General features: G+C 41.4%; 2 protein-coding genes and 1 long non-coding RNA gene across 3 annotated transcripts; all 3 read left to right on the plus strand.

Annotated features, from left to right (window-relative positions):
• Window positions 1-2,349: 2,349 nt before the first annotated feature.
• On the plus strand, window positions 2,350-9,481 carry LOC123726719 (uncharacterized). The gene is made up of 4 exons (XM_082971990.1): window positions 2,350-2,461; window positions 7,531-7,647; window positions 8,711-8,795; window positions 8,925-9,481. Exons 1-4 carry the CDS (start codon window positions 2,379-2,381, stop codon window positions 9,210-9,212), a joined length of 573 nt encoding a protein of 190 aa, XP_082828116.1. The 5' UTR covers window positions 2,350-2,378; the 3' UTR covers window positions 9,213-9,481.
• Window positions 9,482-10,310: 829 nt separating this feature from the next.
• Window positions 10,311-17,396, plus strand: LOC145876192 (NLR family CARD domain-containing protein 3-like). Its single transcript, XM_082971985.1, has 2 exons — window positions 10,311-11,340; window positions 11,573-17,396. Exons 1-2 carry the CDS (start codon window positions 10,373-10,375, stop codon window positions 11,760-11,762), a joined length of 1,158 nt encoding a protein of 385 aa, XP_082828111.1. The 5' UTR covers window positions 10,311-10,372; the 3' UTR covers window positions 11,763-17,396.
• A 2,304-nt stretch (window positions 17,397-19,700) lies between these two features.
• On the plus strand, window positions 19,701-23,311 carry LOC145876194 (uncharacterized). Its single transcript, XR_014391457.1, has 3 exons — window positions 19,701-20,537; window positions 20,783-20,829; window positions 21,193-23,311. It is a non-coding gene; the product is annotated as an uncharacterized LOC145876194 (long non-coding RNA).
• The last annotated feature ends 606 nt before the right edge of the window (window positions 23,312-23,917 follow it).

The following is a 23,917-nucleotide window of genomic DNA, read 5'->3' on the forward strand; positions in this document are numbered from 1 at the left end:
TGGCCTGGAGTCTCCAGTGATAATCCATGGCAAGAAGGCTGTTGGGATGATCCATGGCCCGGAGCCTCCAGTGATGATCCATGGCACGAAGACTCCAGTTATGATCCATGGCACGGAGCCACCAGTGGTGATCCACGGCACGGAGCCTGCAATGATGATCCATGGTGCGGAGCCTGCAGCGACGGCCCGCAGTCCGGAACCTCCTGAGACGGCCCGCTGTCCAGAGTCTTCAGCGACAGTCCGCAGTCCAGAACATCCGGTGATGATCCAAGGTCCGGTGACACAAAAGCAGAGGGATCAGCGGGCGGAGAGGGGGTTATGCCCCGAACCGGAGCCGACGCCTCTGCTGGAGGATCCGCGGGATGAGAAGGTTCTGCGTACTGCATCAGAGCCGCCATAGACATTAGTCACCCTCCCTAACCCTCCCTTTTTTTCTAATTTTTTTTAGGTGCATCCGGAGTCCGCACCTTTGGGGGGGGGGGTACTATCACGTCCTGACCATAGAAAGCTGTTCTTTTCTATGGTAGAGTAGGTCAGGGAGTGACAGGGGGGTTTTCTAGTTTAGTTTTTCTATGTTGTTTTCTAGTTTTGTATTTCTATGTTTGGTTTTGTTTGGGATGATCTTCAATTGGAGGCAGCTGGTCATCGTTGTCTCTAATTGGAGATCATACTTAAGTAGGTGTTTTTCCCACCTGGGTTTGTGGGAGATTGTTTTTGAGTAGTGTATGTTTCACCTCTGCATCACGGTTTGTTGTTTTTTTGTTCTTTAGTTTATGTGTATGTATTGCATAGTTTCACAGTTCAATAAAATATGTGGAACGATAATCACGCTGCACTTTGGTCCGCTCCTCTCTATGACAACCGTGACACCCGAAGCCAAATCTAGTTGACAAACCCTGTTTTATAGTATGTCATGGCCTTTTCTGGCCAACTACTGTTATGTTTATGATATACTATGCTGTTGTGTCACTAGACTTTGACCAGATATTATTACATCCAAAGATCAAGTGTACCTAGAACATAGATACAGAGCCACTTGTTATCAGGAAGCTGCTCTCTCAGCACAACGGAAAATATCTCAATGACTTGACATGTTCTGGTTGTGAATTCAGGCTACAAGGTAAGAATCTTCCCAGTGATTATTGTAAAGTGTGTAGAGAAATTAAATGTATGGTGTTATTTTAGTATAGTGACTGACAGTAAAACACTCAGATTTAAAAGTCCATTTCACCTGGGACAGTTATGTGACAGTTCAATCATACAAAATGGCGCTAACTGGGCGTAGGCAAGTCAAATTCAAAAACATATTGTTCATATATCGTATTATACGATTTGTTTATTGTGGTTATTTTACAATTTGTAAAAATTTTAATGTATCATAGTTGTAAATCATCTTTCAGAATATCAGAATATTTGTTATTTTCTAAACTACAATGAACTCCTACTTCCTGTGTAATTTGGTATGAAACTACTGAACATACTTTTCTTAACATTGTTATTATGAACTGAATTCAGTAACAGCATAATAATATCATACCTGTTAAACAAAGCAACACACTAGAATGAGAGAAATTATTAAAAGAGAAAGTTAGACATTATTATTATTAATATTATTGTTGTTAAATTGTTTTATTATTATTAGTTCCACTACATGGAGAAAGGGTGAAAAATATTAAATCACCTGACTGTTTGGATGTGTCTTTCTATGTCTGTTAGTAAATGTTTTATTTCTAAGAGATAATGAATAAAAGAGAACAATTGACCTTCAATAATTAGTTGGCCCTGTGTTAACCACAACCAACATGCTGGATCTCTGTTTAGTTGTCACTGTGTTGACCACAACCAACATGCTGGATCTCTGTTTAGTTGTCACTGTCTTAATCACAACCAACATGCTGGATCTCTGTTTAGGGGTCACTGTGTTAACCACAACCAACATGCTGGATCTCTGTTTAGTTGTCACTGTGTTAACCACAACCAACATACTGGATCTCTGTTTAGGGGTCACTGTGTTAACCACAACCAACATGCTGGATCTCTGTTTAGTTGTCACTGTGTTAACCACAACCAACATGCTGGATCTCTGTTTAGGACGTCACTGTGTTAACCACAACCAACATGCTGGATCTCTGTTTAGTTGTCACTGTGTTAACCACAACCAACATGCTGGATCTCTGTTTAGTTGTCACTGTGTTAACCACAACCAACATGCTGGATCTCTGTTTAGTTGTCACTGTGTTAACCACAACCAACATGCAGGATCTCTGTTTAGGGGTCGGTTCTCTAAAATTAGTCTCTCTGGGGAGAGAAAGGAGGGGGACCCTGCCTCTAAAATGAGTCTCTCTGGGGAGAGAGAGGAGGGGGGTCCTTCCTCTAAAATGAGTCTCTCTGGGGAGAGAGAGGAGGGGGACCCTGTCTCTAAAATGAGTCTCTCTGGGGAACATGACACAAAATCTAAGAGGTGAGATGACAATTTTGTTTAAGAATTATGAATAGTTTATTTCAAAAATGATATTTCCAAAAATGTTCACATTTGTTTTTTAATCAGAAATGGTTGCTAATGGGTACCTTCAATATTACTGTTCTCAGATTATTTATGAATTTCTTTAGATTGTGTATAAAAAAATGTTTATTGCAAAACTCTATATATCCATTGTTTTGCTGGAACACCCTAGATGCATTCAATTTCCCATTTTAAAGCCATGCCCAATTTAGGATAATTTCTTAACAACGTGATGTTGCACTCCAAAGGGAGAACTTGAAATAACATGATGTAGATAATTAAATAATCAAAAGAAAAACGTGTTAATTTTACACTCTTAGAAAAGAAGGTTCCTTATAGAACCAAAAAGGCTTCTATCACTTCCTTAATATATGGAATCACTAAAAGTGATATATATTTTGGGGTTCAGTGAAGAAGAACCTCTAGAGTTCTGATCAATGAAAGGTGAATGTTTAGAGGATGTGAACCCAGCAGCCCTCCAGTGGTCAGATCAATTCCTCCTGTTTTTTCCAGCGCCCGGCCCGGGATTCAAACCAGCCACCTTTCAGCCACAGGTCCAACTCCTGCCACAGCTCCAACTCCTTAGCCACTGGGCGAAAACCTGAGTTAATCTTGAGAAATGAGCATAAATTAATCTGCCAAAATGAAGACAAAATGCTTTGGAGACATACATGGTATCACTTGTTATACATAAGTATTATACATAAATCATTGCCAAAAGCACAGGACATATATTATTTATGGATTGATCATATCAAATATCAAAACATTATTTTAACTACTACAAAGCATTTACATGTGGCTCAGGAACCACTGACTCACTGCATTGTTCTATAGTATTATCAAGACACCTGCTGTTAACTCTTAACTACTTAGGACAGCTCACGAGGTGTCCTAAATATCTGCTGACTAGGTGTGACTAGAGATTTCATGCATAGCTTTAATTTATTCCCGGAAGTGTCAAATGTCTTTATTCTCAGCACTTATACGACCACTTCTCTACTCTGAGACGCTTTGTGGATATGGGCCTAGATCTCAAAATATTGTTATAAAAAAAGTGGAACGTTTGTTTAACATAATAATAAAAAATGAATATTACTAATGTAACCCACTGTAAAGACTGGGCTTAGTTGATTGTGTTGCACTGCTCATGTCCGCGTTCTGGAACTGTCCGAGTCCACGTCCGGTGTGGCACCAAGAATATTGTCCGGTTACGCGCAGAGTGGACTAAGGTAAATTTTGGGGAATAACGATGGAGTTTGTTACAGTGTTGAAACGCCAAACTTTATTGTTCAATTAGCTTTTTGCTTTACGGTCAGGGACAGTATGAGTGTAGCCAGATCCTTTTCACTCTCTATCCTTGTTTCATTTTGTGGTTCACCGGATTCGTCATCATCATCGAGACAAACGACAGACGAACGTCCTGCTAGCTAGCCAAGCTAGTCGGTAAAGCTAGGTAAGCTAGCTAGCTACTCTACCAGCAGCATCCTAGTTATCCTAGCTAGTCGGTACAGCTAGGTAAGCTAGCTAGCTACTCTACCAGCAGCATCCTAGTTATCCTAGCTAGTCGGTACAGCTAGGTAAGCTAGCTAGCATCTCTACCAGCAGCATCCTAGTTATCCAAGCTAGTAGGTACAGCTGGGTAAGCTAGCTAGCTAGCTACCCTACCAGCAGCATCCTAGTTATCCTAGCTAGTCGGTACAGCTGGGTAAGCTAGCTAGCTACTCTACCAGCAGCATCCTAGTTATCCTAGCTAGTTGGAACAGCTGGGTAAGCTAACTAGCTACTCTACCAGCAGCATCCTAGTTATCCAAGCTAGTCGGTACAGCTGGATAAGCTAGCTAGCTAGGTACCCTACCAGCAGCATCCTAGTTATCCTAGCTAGTCGGTACAGCTGGGTAAGCTAGCTAGCTACTCTACCAGCAGCATCCTAGTTATCCTAGCTAGTCGGTACAGCTGGGTAAGCTAGCTAGCTACTCTACCAGCAGCATCCTAGTTATCCTAGCTAGTTGGAACAGCTGGGTAAGCTAACTAGCTACTCTACCAGCAGCATCCTAGTTATCCTAGCTAGTCGTTACAGCTAGGTAAGCTAGCTAGCTACTCTACCAGCAGCATCCTAGTTATCCTAGCTAGTCGGTACAGCTAGGTAAGCTAGCTAGCTACTCTACCAGCAGCATCCTAGTTATCCTAGCTTGTCGGTACAGCTAGGTAAGCTAGCTAGCTACTATACCAGCAGCATCCTAGTTATCCTAGCTAGTCGGTACAGCTAGGTAAGCTAGCTAGCTACTCTACGTAAGCTAGCTAGCTAGCTACCCTACCAGCAGCATCCTAGTTATCCTAGCTAGTCGGTACAGCTGGGTAAGCTAGCTAGCTACTCTACCAGCAGCATCCTAGTTATCCTAGCTAGTCGGAACAGCTAGGTAAGCTAGCTAGCTACTCTACCAGCAGCATCCTAGTTATCCTAGCTAGTCGGTACAGCTAGGTAAGCTAGCTAGCTACTCTACCAGCAGCATCCTAGTTATCCTATCCTCCCTCTCTCGTTGACGGATGCTGGCTACCTCTGTCCGGTTCTCCTCTCTTCACTAGATGGATGGTAACTTTAGTGTTTAACCCCTCTGTATCCAAGGACCAATCTTTTGAATATTTTTTTCGGGGCGCCTCAAGTAGGCTGGACACATTCCTTTTTTTATTTTTTATTCTCAGCTGCCTCACCAACGTCTGAATGTGCATTAATAACTTTTAATTGCTAAATATTTCCAATAGATGGCAGCATAAGACCACGAAGCATCAGTTATAGGCTACAAGCAGCAATATGATTGACATAAAATAGCATGCAACCACAGACTATATGTCCCATGATTTTCTAAAATGGTCACTCATTAACATAACTTTAGTTAGCTATATATCTCGTTTTAGGGCTGTGTTGCTTTTAGGAGAGCAAATTAATAGTGACTAGAGCAGGTATTGAACCTCAGTATACATTTATTATAAAAAGTAATCTTAATATCTGATATTGCGAGTAAACAACCTCAGAATAGAAAAGACAAGAGTGCGTCTTCCAGCCCACCAATAAATTACATCATTCAACCCTCCCGGTTAGTAAATTTACCTCAACATGCCCCTGGAGAAGGCAGAGTGACGACACTAGCTTTTTACCGGGGCTGAGTTGACTACTAGAGAGAGAAGGCAGAGCGACGACACCAGCTTTTTACCGGGGCTGAGTTGACTACTAGAGAGAGAAGGCAGAGCGACGACACCAGCTTTTTACCAGGGCTGAGTTGACTACTAGAGAGAGAAGGCAGAGTGGCTCGATGCTGGTTGATGAATTTGACAATTTTTCTCAACTAGAGGTGACTAAATTAATGTTCAGACTTATTGATAATCGTTATATTAATGAAGTATAATTTCAAAACATGAGCATAAAAACAGGTAATAATAAACATGAATCATCATTATATTACTTCACAGTAATCTGTTAAATGCTTTTTCAGTCCTTCCTCTTGTGTTAGCAGTGTGTAAAGGGACAGAAAGAAGCACACACAGGAGTTTTCCTGTGAGGGGGAGTGGTGGTGCATCCAGGGAGAAAACTATACTGATCTTCTGAAATGTCATTTGTGGTCTTATGCTGCCATCTATTGGAATTATGTAGCAACTGGAGTAGTACTGAATAATGTGGCATTACTTACTAAAGTAGTAATTACTCAGAATTGCAAATATAACATTTTCTAGTTCCTTTTACCACTTATAATAAAATAAAATGTTTATAGCATAACAAACAATTAAACTGACATTAAAACAAAAACACCATACATTTAGTTAATTATATATATAACAACTATTTATTTAGATGGGTGACATTATCTGCCAAAGTAACAGCCCTGTAGACAAAGAAGAGCTCTCCAGTAGGTACCAAAACATTCAAAGGACATTTTCTCAAAAGTGATGTTACAAGTTAATCAACTTTCAAAGCAGAATGACTTTCCCATTGTTCCTCAACTGCAGTGTCTGATATACCATTTTCTAGCTCTGAGTCTCTACTTTTATCCAACGTAAAAAACACCATTTCAAATGTTGCTACATATGACGAATTGAAACGGTCACAGTTGAGAGGCAGGCAGATATATAAAATTTTGTAAAAAAATATTATTATTTGTCTTCTCTGAAATGAAATCATTAAGTTATAGATTTTTAAACAAATACATGTCTGTCATTGAACAACCCAATGTCATGATTAGATAGTGAAAAACACACCAAGCTCAGAGAAGATGAAAGATGTAATGTTTGTCTCTGTTGTGTTGAAGTCCAATAAAGCAGGAGACACCAGCCTCCCCTGTCTGTCTCTGTCTGTCTCTGTCTGTCTCTGTCTGTCTCTGTCTGTCTCTGTCTGTCTCTGTCTCTGTCTGTCTCTGTCTATCTCTGTTTGTCTGTCCCGCTTTCTGTCTGTCCCGCTTTCTGTCTGTCTGTCTGTCTGTCTGTCTGTCTGTCTGTCTGTCTGTCTGTCTGTCTGTCTGTCTGTCTGTCTGTCTGTCTGTCTGTCTGTCTCTTTCTGTCTGTCTGTCTCTGACTGTCTGTCCCGCTTTCTGTCTGTGTCTCTGTCTGTCTGTATCTTTCTGTCTGTGTCTCTGTCTGTCTGTATCTTTCTGTCTGTGTCTCTGTCTGTCTGTCTGTATCTTTCTGTCTGTGTCTCTGTCTGTCTCTATCTTTCTGTCTGTGTCTCTGTCTGTCTGTTTGTCTGTCTTTGCCTGTCTCTGACTGTCTGTCCCGCTTTCAGTCTGTCTGTCTCTCTTGGTCTGTATGTGTCTGTCTGTGTCTGTCTGTCTCAGTCTCTGTCTCTGTCTATCTCTGTTTGTCTGTCCCGCTTTCTGTCTGTCTGTCTGTCTGTCTGTCTGTCTGTCTGTCTGTCTGTCTGTCTGTCTGTCTGTCTGTCTGTCTGTCTGTCTGTCTGTCTGATCCAGAGCTCTTCTTATGTTTCCCATCTGAGCTCAGAGTAGATGAGAGATGTAATGTTTGTCTCTGTTGTGTTAAAGTCTAATCAAACAGGGGAAACCAGCCTCCCCTGTACCCAGCTGTGTGTCCATGAAGAGTGACCAGTCTATAGGTACACCTATATACTTTAGAGAGGGAGACTTTTCTACTGAACAAAGGTAAGAAGAACTCATGGGTCATGGTCAGTGAGTTAAACAACACTGTCTCTAGTCATTTCTCCTCTCCCATTTTCACATTTCTTTTGGTTGTTTTCATAATCCATAGGCTAATACTTTTGTCCATTTTCATAGTCCTAAAACAATATTAATTAAACAAACACAATATTCCCTCCCTGTGTGTGTGTGTCTCTCTGTCTGTCTATCTGTCTCTCTGCCTCTTTGCCTGTCTCTCTGTCTGTGTGTATTTCGCTGTCTGTCTGTCTGTCTGTCTGTCTGTCTGTCTGTCTGTCTGTCTGTCTGTCTGTCTGTCTGTCTGTCTGTCTGTCTGTCTGTCTGTCTGTCTGTCTGTCTGTCTGTCTGTCTGTCTGTCTGTCTGTCTGTCTGTGTCTCTGTGTCTCTGTGTCTCTCTGTGTCTGTTTCTGTCTGTCTGTCTCTGTCTGTCTCTGTCTGTCTGTGTGTCTTTCTCTGTCTGTATGTCTGTTTCTGTCTGTGTGTCTGTCTCTGTCTGTCTGTCTGTCAATCTGTATCTTTCTGTCTGTCTCTGACTGTCTGTCCCGCTTTCTGTCTGTGTCTCTGTCTGTCTGTTTGTCTGTCTTTGCCTGTATCTGACTGTCTGTCCCGCTTTCAGTCTGTCTGTCTCTCTTTGTCTGTATGTGTCTGTCTGTGTCTGTCTCTGTCTGTCTGTCTGTCTGTCTCTGTCTGTCTCTGTCTATCTCTGTTTGTCTGTCCCGATTTCTGTCTGTCTGTCTGTCTGTCTGTCTGTCTGTCTGTCTGTCTGTCTGTCTGTCTGTCTGTTTCTGTCTGTCTGTCTGTCTCTGACTGTCTGTCCCGCTTTCTGTCTGTGTCTCTGTCTGTCTGTCTGTCTGTCTGTCTGTCTGTCTGTCTGTCTGTCTGTCTGTCTGTCTGTCTGTCTGTCTGTCTGTCTGTCTGTCTGTCTGTCTGTCTGTCTGTCTGTCTCTGTCTGTCTCTGACTGTCTGTCCCGCTTTCTGTCTATGTCTGTTTGTCTGTCCGTACTCACTCACTCCCTGGATGAGGAGATGTAATCTCATGTTTTGTCCACAGAAACCAACAGGAGAGATCAGAGTCAGAGATTCTCAGTGGTCAGTCTTCCCAGAGTCATCAAACAGACCTGGACTCTATATTCAGTGTATGTGTTCCTGTTATGTACATTTGTTTTTGTTTACCTCAAGTAAAGTTGATCTGTCAATTATTCATTAATGTGTTAATGAGAAAGCATTTCTTCTCTTGCTTAACTTATTTACTTGATTTATTTCAGTTGCTTGAAAAGAAAATGATGACATTTGTGAAGAACGAGCTGAAGATGTTCAAGAGGATTCTTAGTCCAGAACTCCCAGAAGGCTTTGAGAGTCAGAAGCAGGATGAGGAAGTGGTGGATGCTGAAGATGAGAAGCAGGAGAGCAGTGCCAGAGAGGGGGCTCTGAAGATCACACTGCACGTCCTGAGGAAAATGAACCAGAAGGAGCTTGCTGACACACTGGAGAAATGTAAGATCTGTCTGCCTCATGTTGAATGCTGTTTTATAACATTTAAAAGCTGTGGCTAAAGTACAGCTAAAGTAGCTGTGTAACTCAATGATATTGAAGCAACCTTAACACAACACCTAGTGACCTCGTCAAGTAGCAGCAGGGATGTGTTGTGTTGATTAATTTAGAGAGAGAGACAGAGACAGAGAGACAACATTAATAATACCATCAATAATACCAATAATAATATAATCAGTCACACCAGTCTGGAATGCATTATGAAAACATTTATACAGTCAGTTAAGAGAATAAATGATTATAATTTAAAATGTTATAACAGTCCTACAATACTGTAGACATTAAAACAGATGTAATATTAATATCCTCTGTGTTATTTCTAGATTCAGATGATCCTGCTGTGATTTGCCAACGTGAACTCAAATCTAATCTAAAGAAGAAGTTTCAATGTGTATTTGAGGGGATCGCTAAACAAGGAAACCCAACACTTCTCAATAAGATCTACACAGAGCTCTACATCACAGAGGGAGGAACAGGACAGGTCAATAATGAACATGAGCTGAGACAGATTGAGACAACAACCAGGAAACAAGCAAGACCAGAGACTGCAATCAAATGTAACGACATCTTCAAACCCTTAACTGGACAAGACAAACGTATCAGAACTGTGCTGACAAAGGGAGTCGCTGGCATTGGAAAAACAGTCTCTGTGCAGAAGTTCATTCTGGACTGGGCTGAAGGAAAAGCAAATCAGGATGTCCAATTTGTGTTTTCATTCCCTTTTCGGGAGCTGAATTTGATGAAAGGGGACAAAAACACTTTGATTGAACTTCTCAATCACTTCTCAATGGAAACAAAACAATCAAGAATCTCCAACTACGACAAGTACAAAGTTCTGTTCGTCTTTGATGGTCTGGATGAGTGCCGACTGCCCCTAGACTTCCAGAAGAACAAGATCTGTTGTGACGTCACAGAGTCAACCTCAGTGGATGTTCTGCTGACAAATCTCATCAAGGGAAATCTGCTTCCCTCTGCTCTCCTCTGGATAACTACCCGACCTGCAGCAGCCAATAAGATCCCTTCAGGGTGTGTTGACCAGGTGACAGAGGTACGAGGGTTCAATGACCCACAGAAGGAGGAGTACTTCAGGAAGAGATTCAGTGATGAGGACCTGGCCAGCAGAATCATCTCACACATAAAGACATCAAGGAGCCTCCACATCATGTGCCACATTCCAGTCTTCTGTTGGATTTCTGCAACAGTCCTCGAACACATGCTGGAACATAAGAGAGAAGAGATGCCCAAGACTCTGACTGAGATGTACACACACCTTGTGGTGTTTCATACCAAACAGAAGAATGAAAAGTATCTTGGGAAAGAAGAGACAGGTCCACACTGGAATAAAGAGAGCATTCTGTCACTGGGAAAACTGGCTTTTCAACAGCTAGTGAAGGGCAATCTGATTTTCTATGAAAAAGACCTGAAAGAGGCTGGCATTGATGTCAATGAAGCCTCAGTGTACTCAGGATTGTGCACACAGCTCTTTAAAGAGGAATGTGGGCTGTACCAGAACAAGGTGTACTGCTTTGTTCATCTGAGCATTCAGGAGTTTCTGGCTGCTGTATATGTGTTCCTCTCATTCATCAACAACAATGAGAATCTAATGGATGAACCTCAATCAATGTTCAGATACGTTTTCTCGCTGTTCAGAGACAAGCCTGAAGTTACTGAAGTTACTGTCTACAAGAGTGCCCTGGATAAAGCCTTACAAAGTGAGACAGGAAACCTGGACCTGTTCCTCCGCTTCCTTCTGGGCCTCTCACTGGAATCCAATCAGAAGCACTTACGAGGTCTACTGACAAAGACAAGAAGCAGCTCACAGAGCCATGAAGAAACAGTCAAGTACATCAAGAAGAAGATCAGGGAGAATCCTTCTCCAGAGAGGAGCATCAATATGTTCCACTGTCTGAATGAACTGAATGACCATTCTCTAGTGGAGGAGATCCAAAGCTACCTGAGATCAGGAAGTCTCTCAGAACCCAACCTGTCACCTGCACAGTGGTCAGCTCTGGCCTTTGTATTGCTGACTTCAGAAAAGGAGCTGGATGTGTTTGACCTGAAGAAATTCTCCAGATCAGAGGAAACTCTTCTGAGGCTGCTGCCAGTGGTCAAAGCCTCCAGAGCTGCTCTGTGAGTAAATAAAATGACATATAAGAAGTATTCATCAGGAAGAAATATTATGTTTAGAGAAAAATATGTATTATAATATGTATATTGAAAAACATATTGAATAAATGCATTGATGGAAGATGAATCTATGTGTTGTTTGGGAATATGAACCAAATGCATCTACCCTTGTCCTTCTACACTACTGGTGTTAAATTACCAGTGTGTTTGTGAAGTCATGATGATCTCGTTGCAGGCTGTCAGGCTGTGGAGTCACAAAGAAAGGCTGTGCTTCTCTGGTCTCAGCTCTGAAGTCAAACCCCTCACACCTGAGAGAGCTGGACCTGAGTAACAATGACCTGAAGGATTCAGGAGTGAAGCTGCTCTCTGCTGGACTGGAGGATCCACACTGTAAACTGGAGACGCTGAGGTCAGTATTCCTGTAGTTGGTCAACAAGTGATAACTGTTCACCAGATCCACATGTGTTTACCAGGCACACATAGTCCACACCATATGTGTTCTGACAGTGAAGCTTACAGTTTTAAATGTGGTGCTATGATCCAGCATTTTGGATTTGAGATAGAATGTTTCATATTAGGTGACAGTACAGAATGTCACCTTTTATTTTAGGGTATTTTCATACATAGCTGTGTTACTGTTAAGAAAGGAAAGCACTTTATGTATTTAGTTCTCCCATTTGAAAAAGTTGTACATATTCGGACAAATTCACTTATATTGTATTAAAGTTGTCATAAGTTTAGTATTTAGTCCCATGATCCATGCCTGCAGTGATTACATCAATTGTGATTCTACAAACCTGTTGAATGCATTTGCAGTTTGTCTTGGTTGTGTTTTGGATGATGTTTTTCCTAATAGAAACTGAATGGTGAATAATGTCCTGTCATTTTGGAGTCACTTCACTTGTATTGTCAGTAAGAATAGAACATGTTTCTGAACACTTCTACATTCATGTGGATGCTACCATGATTATGAATAATCAGGAATGAATCATTAATGATGATGAATGAGAAATTTACAGAGGCACAAAGATCAGACCCCCTCTGTTATTGGTGTTATTCTGTATACTTCTGGCCCTTCTTTGGACACTGTGTTAACTAACCTCTAGACGAGCTTCAATGCCATACAGCTCTCCTTCCGTGGCCTCCAACTGCTCTTAAATACAAGTAAAACTAAATGCATGCTCTTCAACTGATCGCTGCCTGCACCTGCCTGCCTGTTCAGCATCACTACTCTGGACGGTTCTGACTTAGAATATGTGGACAACTACAAATACCTAGGTGTCTGGTTAGACTTTAAACTCTCCTTCCAGACTTATATTAAACATCTCCAATCCAAAATTAAATCTAGAATTGGCTTCCTATTTCGCAACATAGCATCCTTCACTCATGCTGCAAACATACCCTTCTAAAACTGACCATCCTACCGATCCTCGACTTCGGCGATGTCATTTACAAAATAGCCTCCAATACCCTACTCAATAAATTAGATGCAGTCTATCACAGTGCCATCCGTTTTGTCTCAATCAGAAAGATTTGTCATGACGTTGGCCTCTTTGGGTACAGGAAGGACAGTTGACCCCCTCCCCTTTGTACCATCCCCCAACCTACCTTCCCAACCACCCAGGCCCTGTGTGAAAGGGTTGTAAAAACTCTAAGAGGAGTCTCTGGCCACATGGCCCATAGAGAGACACAGGAAATTCTTCCAACTCACAGAATTGGGGAGCCAAGCGACATTTGTGTTCTGGAGAAGGTATGGAAGATTGGTGAAGAATCCAGCTACGAACTGGTCCGCTTGGTACAATTTTGTGATACTCAGAAGAGACAATATAGCCATATTACCATAAAACTGTTTATATAATAGCCTCAGCTTAAGACTTGCATCATAATGGTTGTATAAAATGTATTAATAAGGATAAAGCTATTTGTAATACATTGAGATGCTATGTACTGATGTTAATGTGATAGAATTGGATTTCTGTACCAAGCTTCACTCAGCCATCGGCACGCCCCCCAAGGGACACAGACAGGACCAGGCGTCATTTCACAAGCCTGTTCAAGGGTCACTATAAAACCCACCCTGATTTACATTTCTTCAGACCAGGCCTCCACTCCATGGCCAATAGGTTTTACCATCCAATTCCTTTACTGAAAGTGAACCATACCATGTGGTTAACTTTTAGACTATTGATACCGACAGAATAAGAACAAGTCTTTGATATTAATTATTAGTCTGCAGCTAAGTAAATTATATCATCGAACGCGAAGACCAACGAAACATCCATTCTATAACAACATTAATGAATGTCGCTTTGAAAGATCCATTCTAACCGAGAGAGAGAGAGAGACAAAACTCTCCACAGAACGACGCTCGAACAAGGATCCCGACGACGACACATGAGCGTAAATATATATTGATTGCAATTGTTCCCGAATGAGTGAGCCTTCAATTGTCAATTGTTAATATTAATGAACTCTGTGTACATTCTCAGCTGACCGTTTATGACCCATTGTCTAACAGACCAGCCATGCCTGTTAGCCATTAGGGCACATTACTATACCAATCCTTTGTGACGATAATTACTGTTTGTATGTTTTCTGTTAATTACTTAGTGTAGTAAATAAATGATTTTAAGACAATTGATGTATGGATGATTTTAGTAAAGACTGGGTTCGTGCAGATACAACAATTTACGATGTTTGGAATGAGACTGGACTCGAGGTAAAATACACCATTTAAACCAGAAGATAATCGGCCTATACTATAATATTATAGTAGAGGAAAGTTATATTAGGAAAATTATAGCTTTGTAATCTGAATATTCTCCTTGGTGCCTCGATCTCCGAGTTAATTACAATTAAACGATTAATCAGTTTAATCGTGTGATAATAATTACAGGGAGTTAATTGATAAACATGTCTTCAGTTTAATGGTACCCCAATGACACGACAGATTTCTGGCTCCCAGGTGTCTTTTATACAGGTAACGAGCTGAGATTAGGAGCACACTCTTAAAGGGAGTGCTCCTAACCGCAACTTAAAAAAAGACACCTGTCCACAGAAGCAATCAATCAATCAGATTCCAAACTCTCCACCATGGCCAAGACCAAAGAGCTCTCCAAGGATGTCAGGGACAAGATTGTAGACCTACACAAGGCTGGAATGGGCTACACGACCATCGCCAAGCAGCTTGGTGAGAAGGTGACAACATTTGGTGCGATTATTCGCAAATGGAAGAAACACAAAAGAACTTTCAATATCCCTCGGCCTGGGGCTCCATGCAAGATCTCACCTCGTGGAGTTGCAATGATCATGAGAACGGTGAGGAATCAGCCCAGAACTCCACGGGAGGATCTTGTCAATGATCTTAAGGCAGCTGGGACCACAGTCACCAAGAAAACAATTGGTAACACACTAGGACGGAAATCATGCAGCGCCCGCAAGGTCCCCCTGCTCAAGAAAGCACATATACATGCCCGTCTGAAGTTTGCCAATGAACATCTGAATGATTCAGAGGACAACTGGTGAAAATGTTGTGGTCAGATGAGACCAAAATGGAGCTCTTTGACATCAACTCAACTCGCAGTGTTTGGAGGAGGAGGATTGCTGCGTATGACCCCAAGAACACCATCTCCACCGTCAAACATGGAGGTGGAAACATTATGCTTTGGGGGTGTTTTTCTGCTAAGGGGACAGGACAACTTCACTGCATCAAAGGGACAATAGACGGGGCCATGTAACGTCAAATCTTGGGTGAGAACCTCCTTCCCTCAGCCAGGGCATTGAAAATGGGTTGTGGATTGGTATTCCAGCATGACAATGACCCAAAACACACGGCCAAGGCAACAAAGGAGTGGCTCAAGAAGAAGCACATTAAGGTCCTGGAGTGGCCTAGCCAGTCTCCAGACCTTAATCCCATAGAAAATCTGTGGAGGGAGCTGAAGGTTCGAGTTGCCAAACGTCAGCCTCGAAACCTTAATGACTTGGAGAAGATCTGCAAAGAGGAGTGGGACAAAATCCCTCCCGAGATGTGTGCAAACCTGGTGGCCAACTACAAGAAAGGGTTTTGCCACCAAGTAATAAGTCATGTTTTGCAGAGGGGTCAAATACTCATTTCCCTCATTAAAATGCAAATAATTGTATAACATTTTTGACATGCGTTTTTCTTGATTTTTTTGCTGTTATTCTGTCTCTCACTGTTCAAATAAACCTACCATTAAAATTATAGACTGATCATTTCTTTGTCAGTGGGCAAACGTACAAAATCAGCAGGGGATCAAATACTTTTTTCCCCCACTGTACTTCCCACCACTGCGACCTGTACGCTCTCGTTGTCTGGCCCTCGCTTCATACTCGTCGCTAAACCCACTGGCTCCAGGTCATCTACAAGACCCTGCTAGGTAAAGTCCCCCCTTATCTCCGCTCACTGGTCACCATAGCAGCACCCACCTGTAGCACGCGCTCCAGCAGGTATATCTCCCTGGTCACCCCCAAAGCCAATTCCTCCTTCGGCCGCCTCTTCTTCCAGTTCTCTGCTGCCAATGACTGGAACGAACTACAAAAATCTCTAAAACTCAAAACACTTATCTCCCTCACTAGCTTTAAGCACCAGCTGTCAGAGCAGCTCACAGATTACTGCACCTGTACATAGCCCATCTATAATTTAGCCCAACTACTTCTTCCCCTACTGTATTTATTTATTTAGCTCCTTTGCACCCCATTATTTCTACTTTGCACTTTCTTCCACTGCATATCTACCATTCCAGTGTTTTACTTGCTATATTGTATTTACTTTGCCACCATGGCCTTTTTTTGCCTTTACCTCCCTTATTTCACTTCATTTGCTCACATTGTATATAGACTTATTTTCTACTGTATTATTGACTGTATGTTTGTGTAATACTCTTGTTTGAACCAAGTATTGAGTTTATTTGTTATAATTAATTGGTTTTATATTTAAAAGATGATTGAATTGCTCCTAAACTGTAATGTTGTTAATGCATTATGCTTTTTGAAGAAATATTTATTTAATGTATAAGTGAATAGTTTGTTTTACTTTGAAGTTTCCGTTTTGAGCAATAAGGTCGCTTGTTAAGTTGTGGCCAATGGGAGTTGACCTGGTTAACGGGAGGGAAAAAGACGTTGATGAAAGGATGGACGTTTTACCTCAGGACGGTTGGTGAAGAAAAATTATAAAAGAAGACGACAGAACTACAACAAAACCCATAGCTACTAAGACATGAAGGGAAATACATATTTTATTTAATAAAAGAGTTGTTATAATTTTGTTAAAACTTAGTAAAGACTGAAGCTACCGTCTCGTCGTGGAGGTATTAGCCAGCTAGAGGTTAGCCTAGCATCGTGTGACACCGGGAGATAATTGCTTGGGAAGCTTAACGAGTTCGTGTTGCCATGGGGATATCGGTTACTAAGGAGTACTGTCTGCATGGGTAGCTGTGCTGCCTTGGACTTGGTGAGGAAACCTGCATGGAACTGCCATACTTCGCTGAGGGAATATCTACCAAGTAGTGAGTAACCACAATGTGAGGTGCTTAATTTGGACACTGGTTGTGCACGACTCATTGGGGTTTATTATTTTTTTTTTCTTTTGATGTTGTGTCTGAACATGTATTTGTGTTTGAAAATGTTTTAATACACATATGGAACGTTATGTATGTTGCCTTGGTGGAGTCATTAATTGTTTCAATTTAATGCATGGGATGGTTTATCCTGATTCAATAACAGAAACCTATAATCATTTCATCTGAAGTTAATACCCTATTGTCATAACCCTAGATAGTTTACAATAGGAATTCTTATTGGAGATGTCCTTCTCACCTAACATCCCATGCTGATGAGATACTCTACATATGTTAATATTGTGAGAGTCATATTCAAGCCTGGTGAGAGGGTTACATTTGTTTAACTCCATGTATAACTCTGTGTTGTTATGTGTCGAACTGCTTTGCTTTATCTTGTCCAGGTCGCAATTGTAAATGAGAACTTGTTCTCAACTTGCCTACCTGGTTAAATAAAGGTGAAATAAATAAATAAATTGGTAATGGTGAGAGGTTAGCATGTTTTGTTGTAGCCTCTGTTATTGGTAATGGTGAGAGGTTAGCATGTTTTGTTGTAGCCTCTGTTATTGGTAATGGTGAGAGGTTAGCATGTTTTGTTGTAGCCTCTGTTATTGGTAATGGTGAGAGGTTAGCATGTTTTGTTGTATCCTCTGTTATTGGTAATGGTGAGAGGTTAGCATGTTTTGTTGTATCCTCTGTTATTGGTAATGGTGAGAGGTTAGCATGTTTTGTTGTAGCTTCTGTAACTTTCTCACTCATTATTATTATTCATGATTCATTCATGATTTTTCTTAATCATGGCATCATCAGGATGCTTTTAGTAGTGTTTAGAAACATGTTATGTACTCACTTGTAAATAAAATTACTCCAGTCACCATCTGTAATGAACACGATGGGAGACAGAGAGCTGGTTTCAAGCGCAGGGCTCAGCAGGTGTTTATTGTAAAGGACCACAGGAGGAGGCAGGTAGCTGGGTCCAGGGGCAGGCAGAAGGTCATACACAGGGGGTCCAAAAAGGCAACAGTACAGGCAGGGAAACGGCAAAAGGCATCATTAGTGAGGCAGGCAAAAAGTATAATTCACGGGAGGAGTAAATTACGGGAAATGCAGCACTCCGAACAGCCTTGTGTCACAAAACAAACAACACTTCACAATGATGGGGGTGCAAAGAACTGAACTAAATAGAGTTTGATAATGACATACAGGTGTGTGAACAGGTGATCAGAATTCAGGTGACTGGGATCTGGAGAGTGAGCTGCGTTCAGGGGGATCTACGTGTTTGAGAGTGTGAGCTGGAAGCAGACGTTACACCATCCACCATTTTAATATTGGGCAAAACACAACCCAAAACACAACCAAAACAAACTGCATAATCAATCAACGAGTTTGAGTCACAAGCTTGATGTAGTCGCTGCGTTCAAGGAATATCGGATCAAATACTCAACTTGTGACTACTTTAAGCCACTATGAGTGAATTGGTCAGAAAGCATATGACTTCTTTAAATAGGGGGACTAGATACATAAAGTGCTTTCATTTTTCTAAACGGTGAAACAGATATGTATGAAAATATCCTCAAATGAAAGGTGACATTATATACTGTCACCTCATATGAAACATTTGATCTGAAATCCAAAATGTTGGAGTTTAGAGCCACATTTAACCTGTTATGGCTAGGGGGCAGTATTTTCACGGCTGGATAAAAAACGTACCCGATTTAATCTGGTTACTACTCCTGTCCAGTAACTAGAATATGCATATAATTATTGGCTTTGGATAGAAAACACTCCAAAGTTTCTAAAACTGTTTGAATGGTGTCTGTGAGTATAACAGAACTCAAATGGCAGGTCAAAACCTGAGAGATTCCTTTACAGGAAGTGGCCTGTCTGACCATTTCATGAACTTCTTTGCCATCTCTATCTTTTACAAAGGATCTCTGCTCTAACGTGACACTTCCTACGTCTTCCATAGGCTCTCAGAGCCCGGGAAAAAACAGAATGTCGTCATCCCAGCCCCAGGCTGAAACACATTATCGCCTTTCTCAAGTGGCCGATCAAGGGACTGTGGGCTTAGGCGCGTGCCCTGGCCGCCCCCGTCTTTGTGAATTTTCCTCTGTTTGCCGAAAAGGAGATTCCCGGTCGGAATATTATCGCTTTTTTACGAGATAAATTGCATAAAAATTTATTTAAAACAGCGGTTGACATGCTTCGAAGTACGGTAATGGAATATTTAGAATTTATTTGTCACGAATTGCGCCATGCGCGCGACCCTGATTTACCATTTCGGATACTTTCTGGAATGCACGAAAAAAACGCCGCTATTCGGATATAACGATGGATTATTTTGGACCAAACCAACATTTGTTATTGAAGTAGCAGTCCTGGGAGTGCATTCTGACGAAGACAACAAAAGGTAATCAAACTTTTATAATAGTAAATCTGATTTTGGTGAAGGCTAAACTTGCCGGGTGTCTAAATAGCTAGCCCGTGATGGCTGGGCTATGTACTTAGAATATTGCAAAATGTGCTTTCACCAAAAAGCTATTTTAAAATCGGACATATCGAGTACATAGAGGAGTTCTGTATCTATAATTCTTAAAATAATTGTTATGCTTTTTGTGAACGTTTATCGTGAGTAATTTAGTAAATTGTTAGTACATTTCCCGGAAGTTTGCGGGGGGTATGCTAGTTCTGAACGTCACATGCTAATGTAAAAAGCTGTTTTTTGATATAAATATGAACTTGATTGAACAAAACATGCATGTATTGTATAACATAATGTCCTAGGTGTGTCATCTGATGAAGATCATCAAAGGTTAGTGCTGCATTTAGCTGTCTTCTGGGTTTTTGTGACATTATATGCTAGCTTGAAAAATGGGTGTCTGATTATTTTTGGCTGGGTAGTCTGCTGACATAATCTAATGTTTTGCTTTCGCTGTAAAGCCTTTTTGAAATTGGACAGTGTCGTTAGATAAAGGAGAGTCTTGTCTTTAAAATGCTGTGAAATAGTCATATGTTTGAAAAATTGAAGTTTTTGTATTTTTGAGGAATTTGTAATTCGCGCCACGCCTATCATTGGATATTGGAGCAGGTGTTCCGCTAGCGGAACGTCTAGATGTAAGAGGTTAAAATGTTATCTTCACTGTCAAAATAGATATGGTGTGGACTGTATACTCAATACAATCTAAATCTGATACCTCACTGTCTGTCTTTTGACTGATACTGCTTTTAAACTGGTCTGGTCAGTCTACTCAAATATTTGTATTTTACATGTTTCTATCTGCAGGCAAAACTTTGATAATCTGTAATTTATATTAACATACGTTAATGTATGTATAGATATGGAAGTTTTCAGGACACTGATGTATCTGAATATGTTGAAGAAATATACTGCCACTATTTTCACCACCAAAGAATAGCAGTGTGATTTTAATATGATTTGACTCTTTGCAGGCTGTCAGGCTGTCTAGTCACAGAGGAAGGCTGTGCTTCTCTGGTCTCAGCTCTGAGGTCAAACCCCTCACACCTGAGAGAGCTGGACCTGAACTACAATCACCCAGGAGACTCAGGAGTCAGACTGCTCTCTGCTGGACTGGAGGATCCACACTGCAGACTGGAGAAACTCAAGTATGTAGAGGGTTTATGTCAATGTTCACATCAGACATGTTTGACTTCTCAGGCTAGTTAAGACAAACATTCTGACCACCACTTGGACAAAGTTATATGCTGACTGTGTGTGTGTGTGTGTGTGTGTGTGTGTGTGTGTGTGTGTGTGTGTGTGTGTGTGTGTGTGTGTGTGTGTGTGTGTGTGTGTGTGTGTGTGTTCAGGTGTATCCCTCAATGACTGTCTGTTTTTCTGCTTACCGCTACAGTGTGGAACATGGTGGAGAGAACAGAATGAAACCTGGGATTAGAAAATGTGAGTTGACTGCTGTGAAGAATATGACTAAGAATAAGTCTTAATTCAAGTTAAGTCAAAGACCACCATCATTACTGACTTGGTCATATTAAATATCATCTGTAGTTCTACAGAAGCAAAAATCAGGGACACCAACGTTTACAAAGACTTGATATGACAGTGTGTGTGTGTAATTATTGTGAATAAGTGTGTATTATATTACCATACAGTATAACATATGATCATTCAACAAGTCTCAAGTTACCTTAACTTCTCCTTTTGATACCTAGAAACATCTACATTAAATGAATTAGTGAAAAGTGAGTTAACATTCTAATGTGAATGATGATGATTTCTAATATTGTATCTGGTTTCATCCATCAGATGTCTGTGATCTCACACTGGACCTAAACACAGTAAACAGACGCCTCTCTCTGTCTGAGGAGAACAGAAAGGTGACATGTAGGACAGAGAAGCAGCCGTATCCTGATCACCCAGAGAGATTTCAGGACTGTAGACAGGTGCTGTGTAGAGAGGGTCTGACTGGGCGCTGTTACTGGGAGGTAGAGTGGAGTGGTGCGATAATAGGGGCTGATATAGGAGTGACATATAAAGGAATCAGCAGGAGAGGAGGGGTTAATGACTGTTGTCTTGGACACAATGACAAGTCCTGGTGTCTGTTCTGCTCTGACAACAGATACAGAGCCTGGCATAATAATAATCCTACTACCATAGACGTCCCCTCCTCCAGCTCCCACAGAGTAGGAGTGTATCTGGACTGGTCAGCCGGCACTCTGTCCTTCTATAGAGCCTCCTCTGACACACTGACCCACCTGATCACATTCACCTCCACATTCACTGAGCCCCTCTATCCAGGATTTAGGGTTGATTATGTTGGCTCTTCAGTGTCCCTGAAATAATAACTGGAAAAATACACACACACACACACACACACACACACACACTGGACGCACACACACACACACACACACACACTGGACACAAACTGGACACACATGTACACACACACTTACACACACACTTACAAACACACTGGACACACACACACTGGAAACAAAATGGACACACACACACTGGACACACACACACTGGACACACACACACTGGACACACACTAGACACACTAGACTCACACACACACACACACACATACTGGATACACACACACACACACACTGGACACACAAACACACTGGACACACACACTCTACACACACACACACTCAACACACACACTGAACACAGACACTGGACACACACACACACTGGAACACACACTCAAACTGGACAAACACACTGGGGACACACACACACTGGACACACAAACAAACTGGAAACACACACACACACACACACACACACAAACACACTGGACACACACACACACACTGGACACATGCTTGACACACACACACACACGCTTGACACACACACGCTTGACACACACACGCTTGACACACACACTGGATACACACACACACACACACACACACACACACACACACACACACACTGGATACACACACACACTGGATACACACACACACTGGATACACACACACACACACACACACACACACACACACACACACACACACACACACACACACACACACACACACACACACACACACACACACACACACTGGATACACACACACACTGGATACACACACACTGGATACACACACACACACACACACACTGGATACACACACACACACGCACACTGAACACACACAATGGACAAACACACACGTGACAGGCTTGTAATATTTTCAGATCTTTTACCACTTTACATTTTTTATGATATATTTTACTGTTTGTGTTTGTACCACAGGAGGTTGGTGGGACCTTATTTAGGGAGGACAGGCTTGTAATGGCTGGAGTGGAATAAGTGGAATGGTATTAAACGCGTGGTTTCCATGTGTTCCATTTCATTCACTCTGTTCCAGACATTATTATGAGCCGTCCTCCCCTCAGCAGCCTCCTCTGGTATGTACTGTCCTGTATGTGAGAGAGATCCAACAAGGAATTACAATGTATGTATTACTTTTAATACCTGCAAATGACAAATAAACTACTGGAACTCCTTATGAATGTCTGCAGCCGACAAGAGGTGAAAATATTACCGGAATATTCTGCAAAGTGTTGATGAAGACGTCACTCAATCCACCCAAAACAACATGCAGTCTTTCCACAAGACTCCCATGAAGTTATAGTGTGACGTTATGAGTCGACGTTAAAGTAACATTCTCACAACATACTGCACTTGTTTTATCCTGTTTTAGATGTATCCTCTGTTTAAACATTTAAACTCTTACAATAACACTGTTAAAATACCAATGTGATCATTTCTTGTCTTTTATGTTGGAAAAACAAATTGTACAATTATATGTGGACATACGCTCCATAGTTGTACAAGTATACATGGTTATATTGTACTTTTCATAATAAAACATACTTGAAACAAGAAAAAGCATGTTAATTGTGAAAACAATTTTGTTATTGATTTTTACATTGCTTCTCCCTGTCTCATGTTGACGTTTGTCATGAATCTTGACCTGGAGGCAGAACTGTGCGATTTCCTCTAGATATGTCAGCTGCAAAGTCAGAATTGGCTGTGGAAAATGTTGTTTTATGGTCTTAATTTAAGGGAAGGATTAGCAGTGTGGTTAGGGTTGAGGTTAGGATTAAAATCGGATTGTATTACTTTGTGCCTGTGCCAGCTAGGGAATATAATATAATACTTTGCTGAACTGCCTCCAGGTCAAGATTCATGACAATAAATGCCAACCTGCCTCCCAGTCGTCCCCTCCTTATCTTTACAAGGCTGCAGAACATGCAAGCTAGTGATGTGGGGGTTCTCTCATAACCCTCAGTCCCCAGGTGGGTAGATGGCAGGTTGAATAAAGAGAAGCTAGTGATGTGGGGGTTCTCTCATAACCCTCAGTCCCCAGGTGGGTAGATGGCAGGTTGAATAAAGAGAAGCTAGTGATGTGGGGGTTCTCTCATAACCTTCAATCATAAATGTATAATTATTATGTAATTAACACAAAACATTAAGGACACCTTTTCTTTCCATGAC

The sequence above is a fragment of the Salmo salar genome, unplaced genomic scaffold (assembly GCF_965601325.2).
Source record: "Salmo salar unplaced genomic scaffold, fSalSal1 ptg000472l, whole genome shotgun sequence".
In the NCBI taxonomy this organism is placed as follows: Eukaryota; Metazoa; Chordata; class Actinopteri; order Salmoniformes; family Salmonidae; genus Salmo; species Salmo salar.

Coding starts and splice junctions, on each gene's coding strand:
- LOC145876192 (XM_082971985.1), top strand. CDS start 10,373: ATGTGCCACATTCCAGTCTTCTGTTGGATTTCTGCAACAGTCCTCGAA. Junction 11,341..11,572: donor AAAGCCTCCAGAGCTGCTCT/GTGAGTAAATAA, acceptor ATCTCGTTGCAG/GCTGTCAGGCTGTGGAGTCA.
- LOC123726719 (XM_082971990.1), top strand. CDS start 2,379: ATGAGTCTCTCTGGGGAGAGAGAGGAGGGGGACCCTGTCTCTAAAATG. Junction 2,462..7,530: donor CATGACACAAAATCTAAGAG/GTGAGATGACAA, acceptor GTTGTGTTAAAG/TCTAATCAAACAGGGGAAAC. Junction 8,796..8,924: donor ACCTGGACTCTATATTCAGT/GTATGTGTTCCT, acceptor GATTTATTTCAG/TTGCTTGAAAAGAAAATGAT.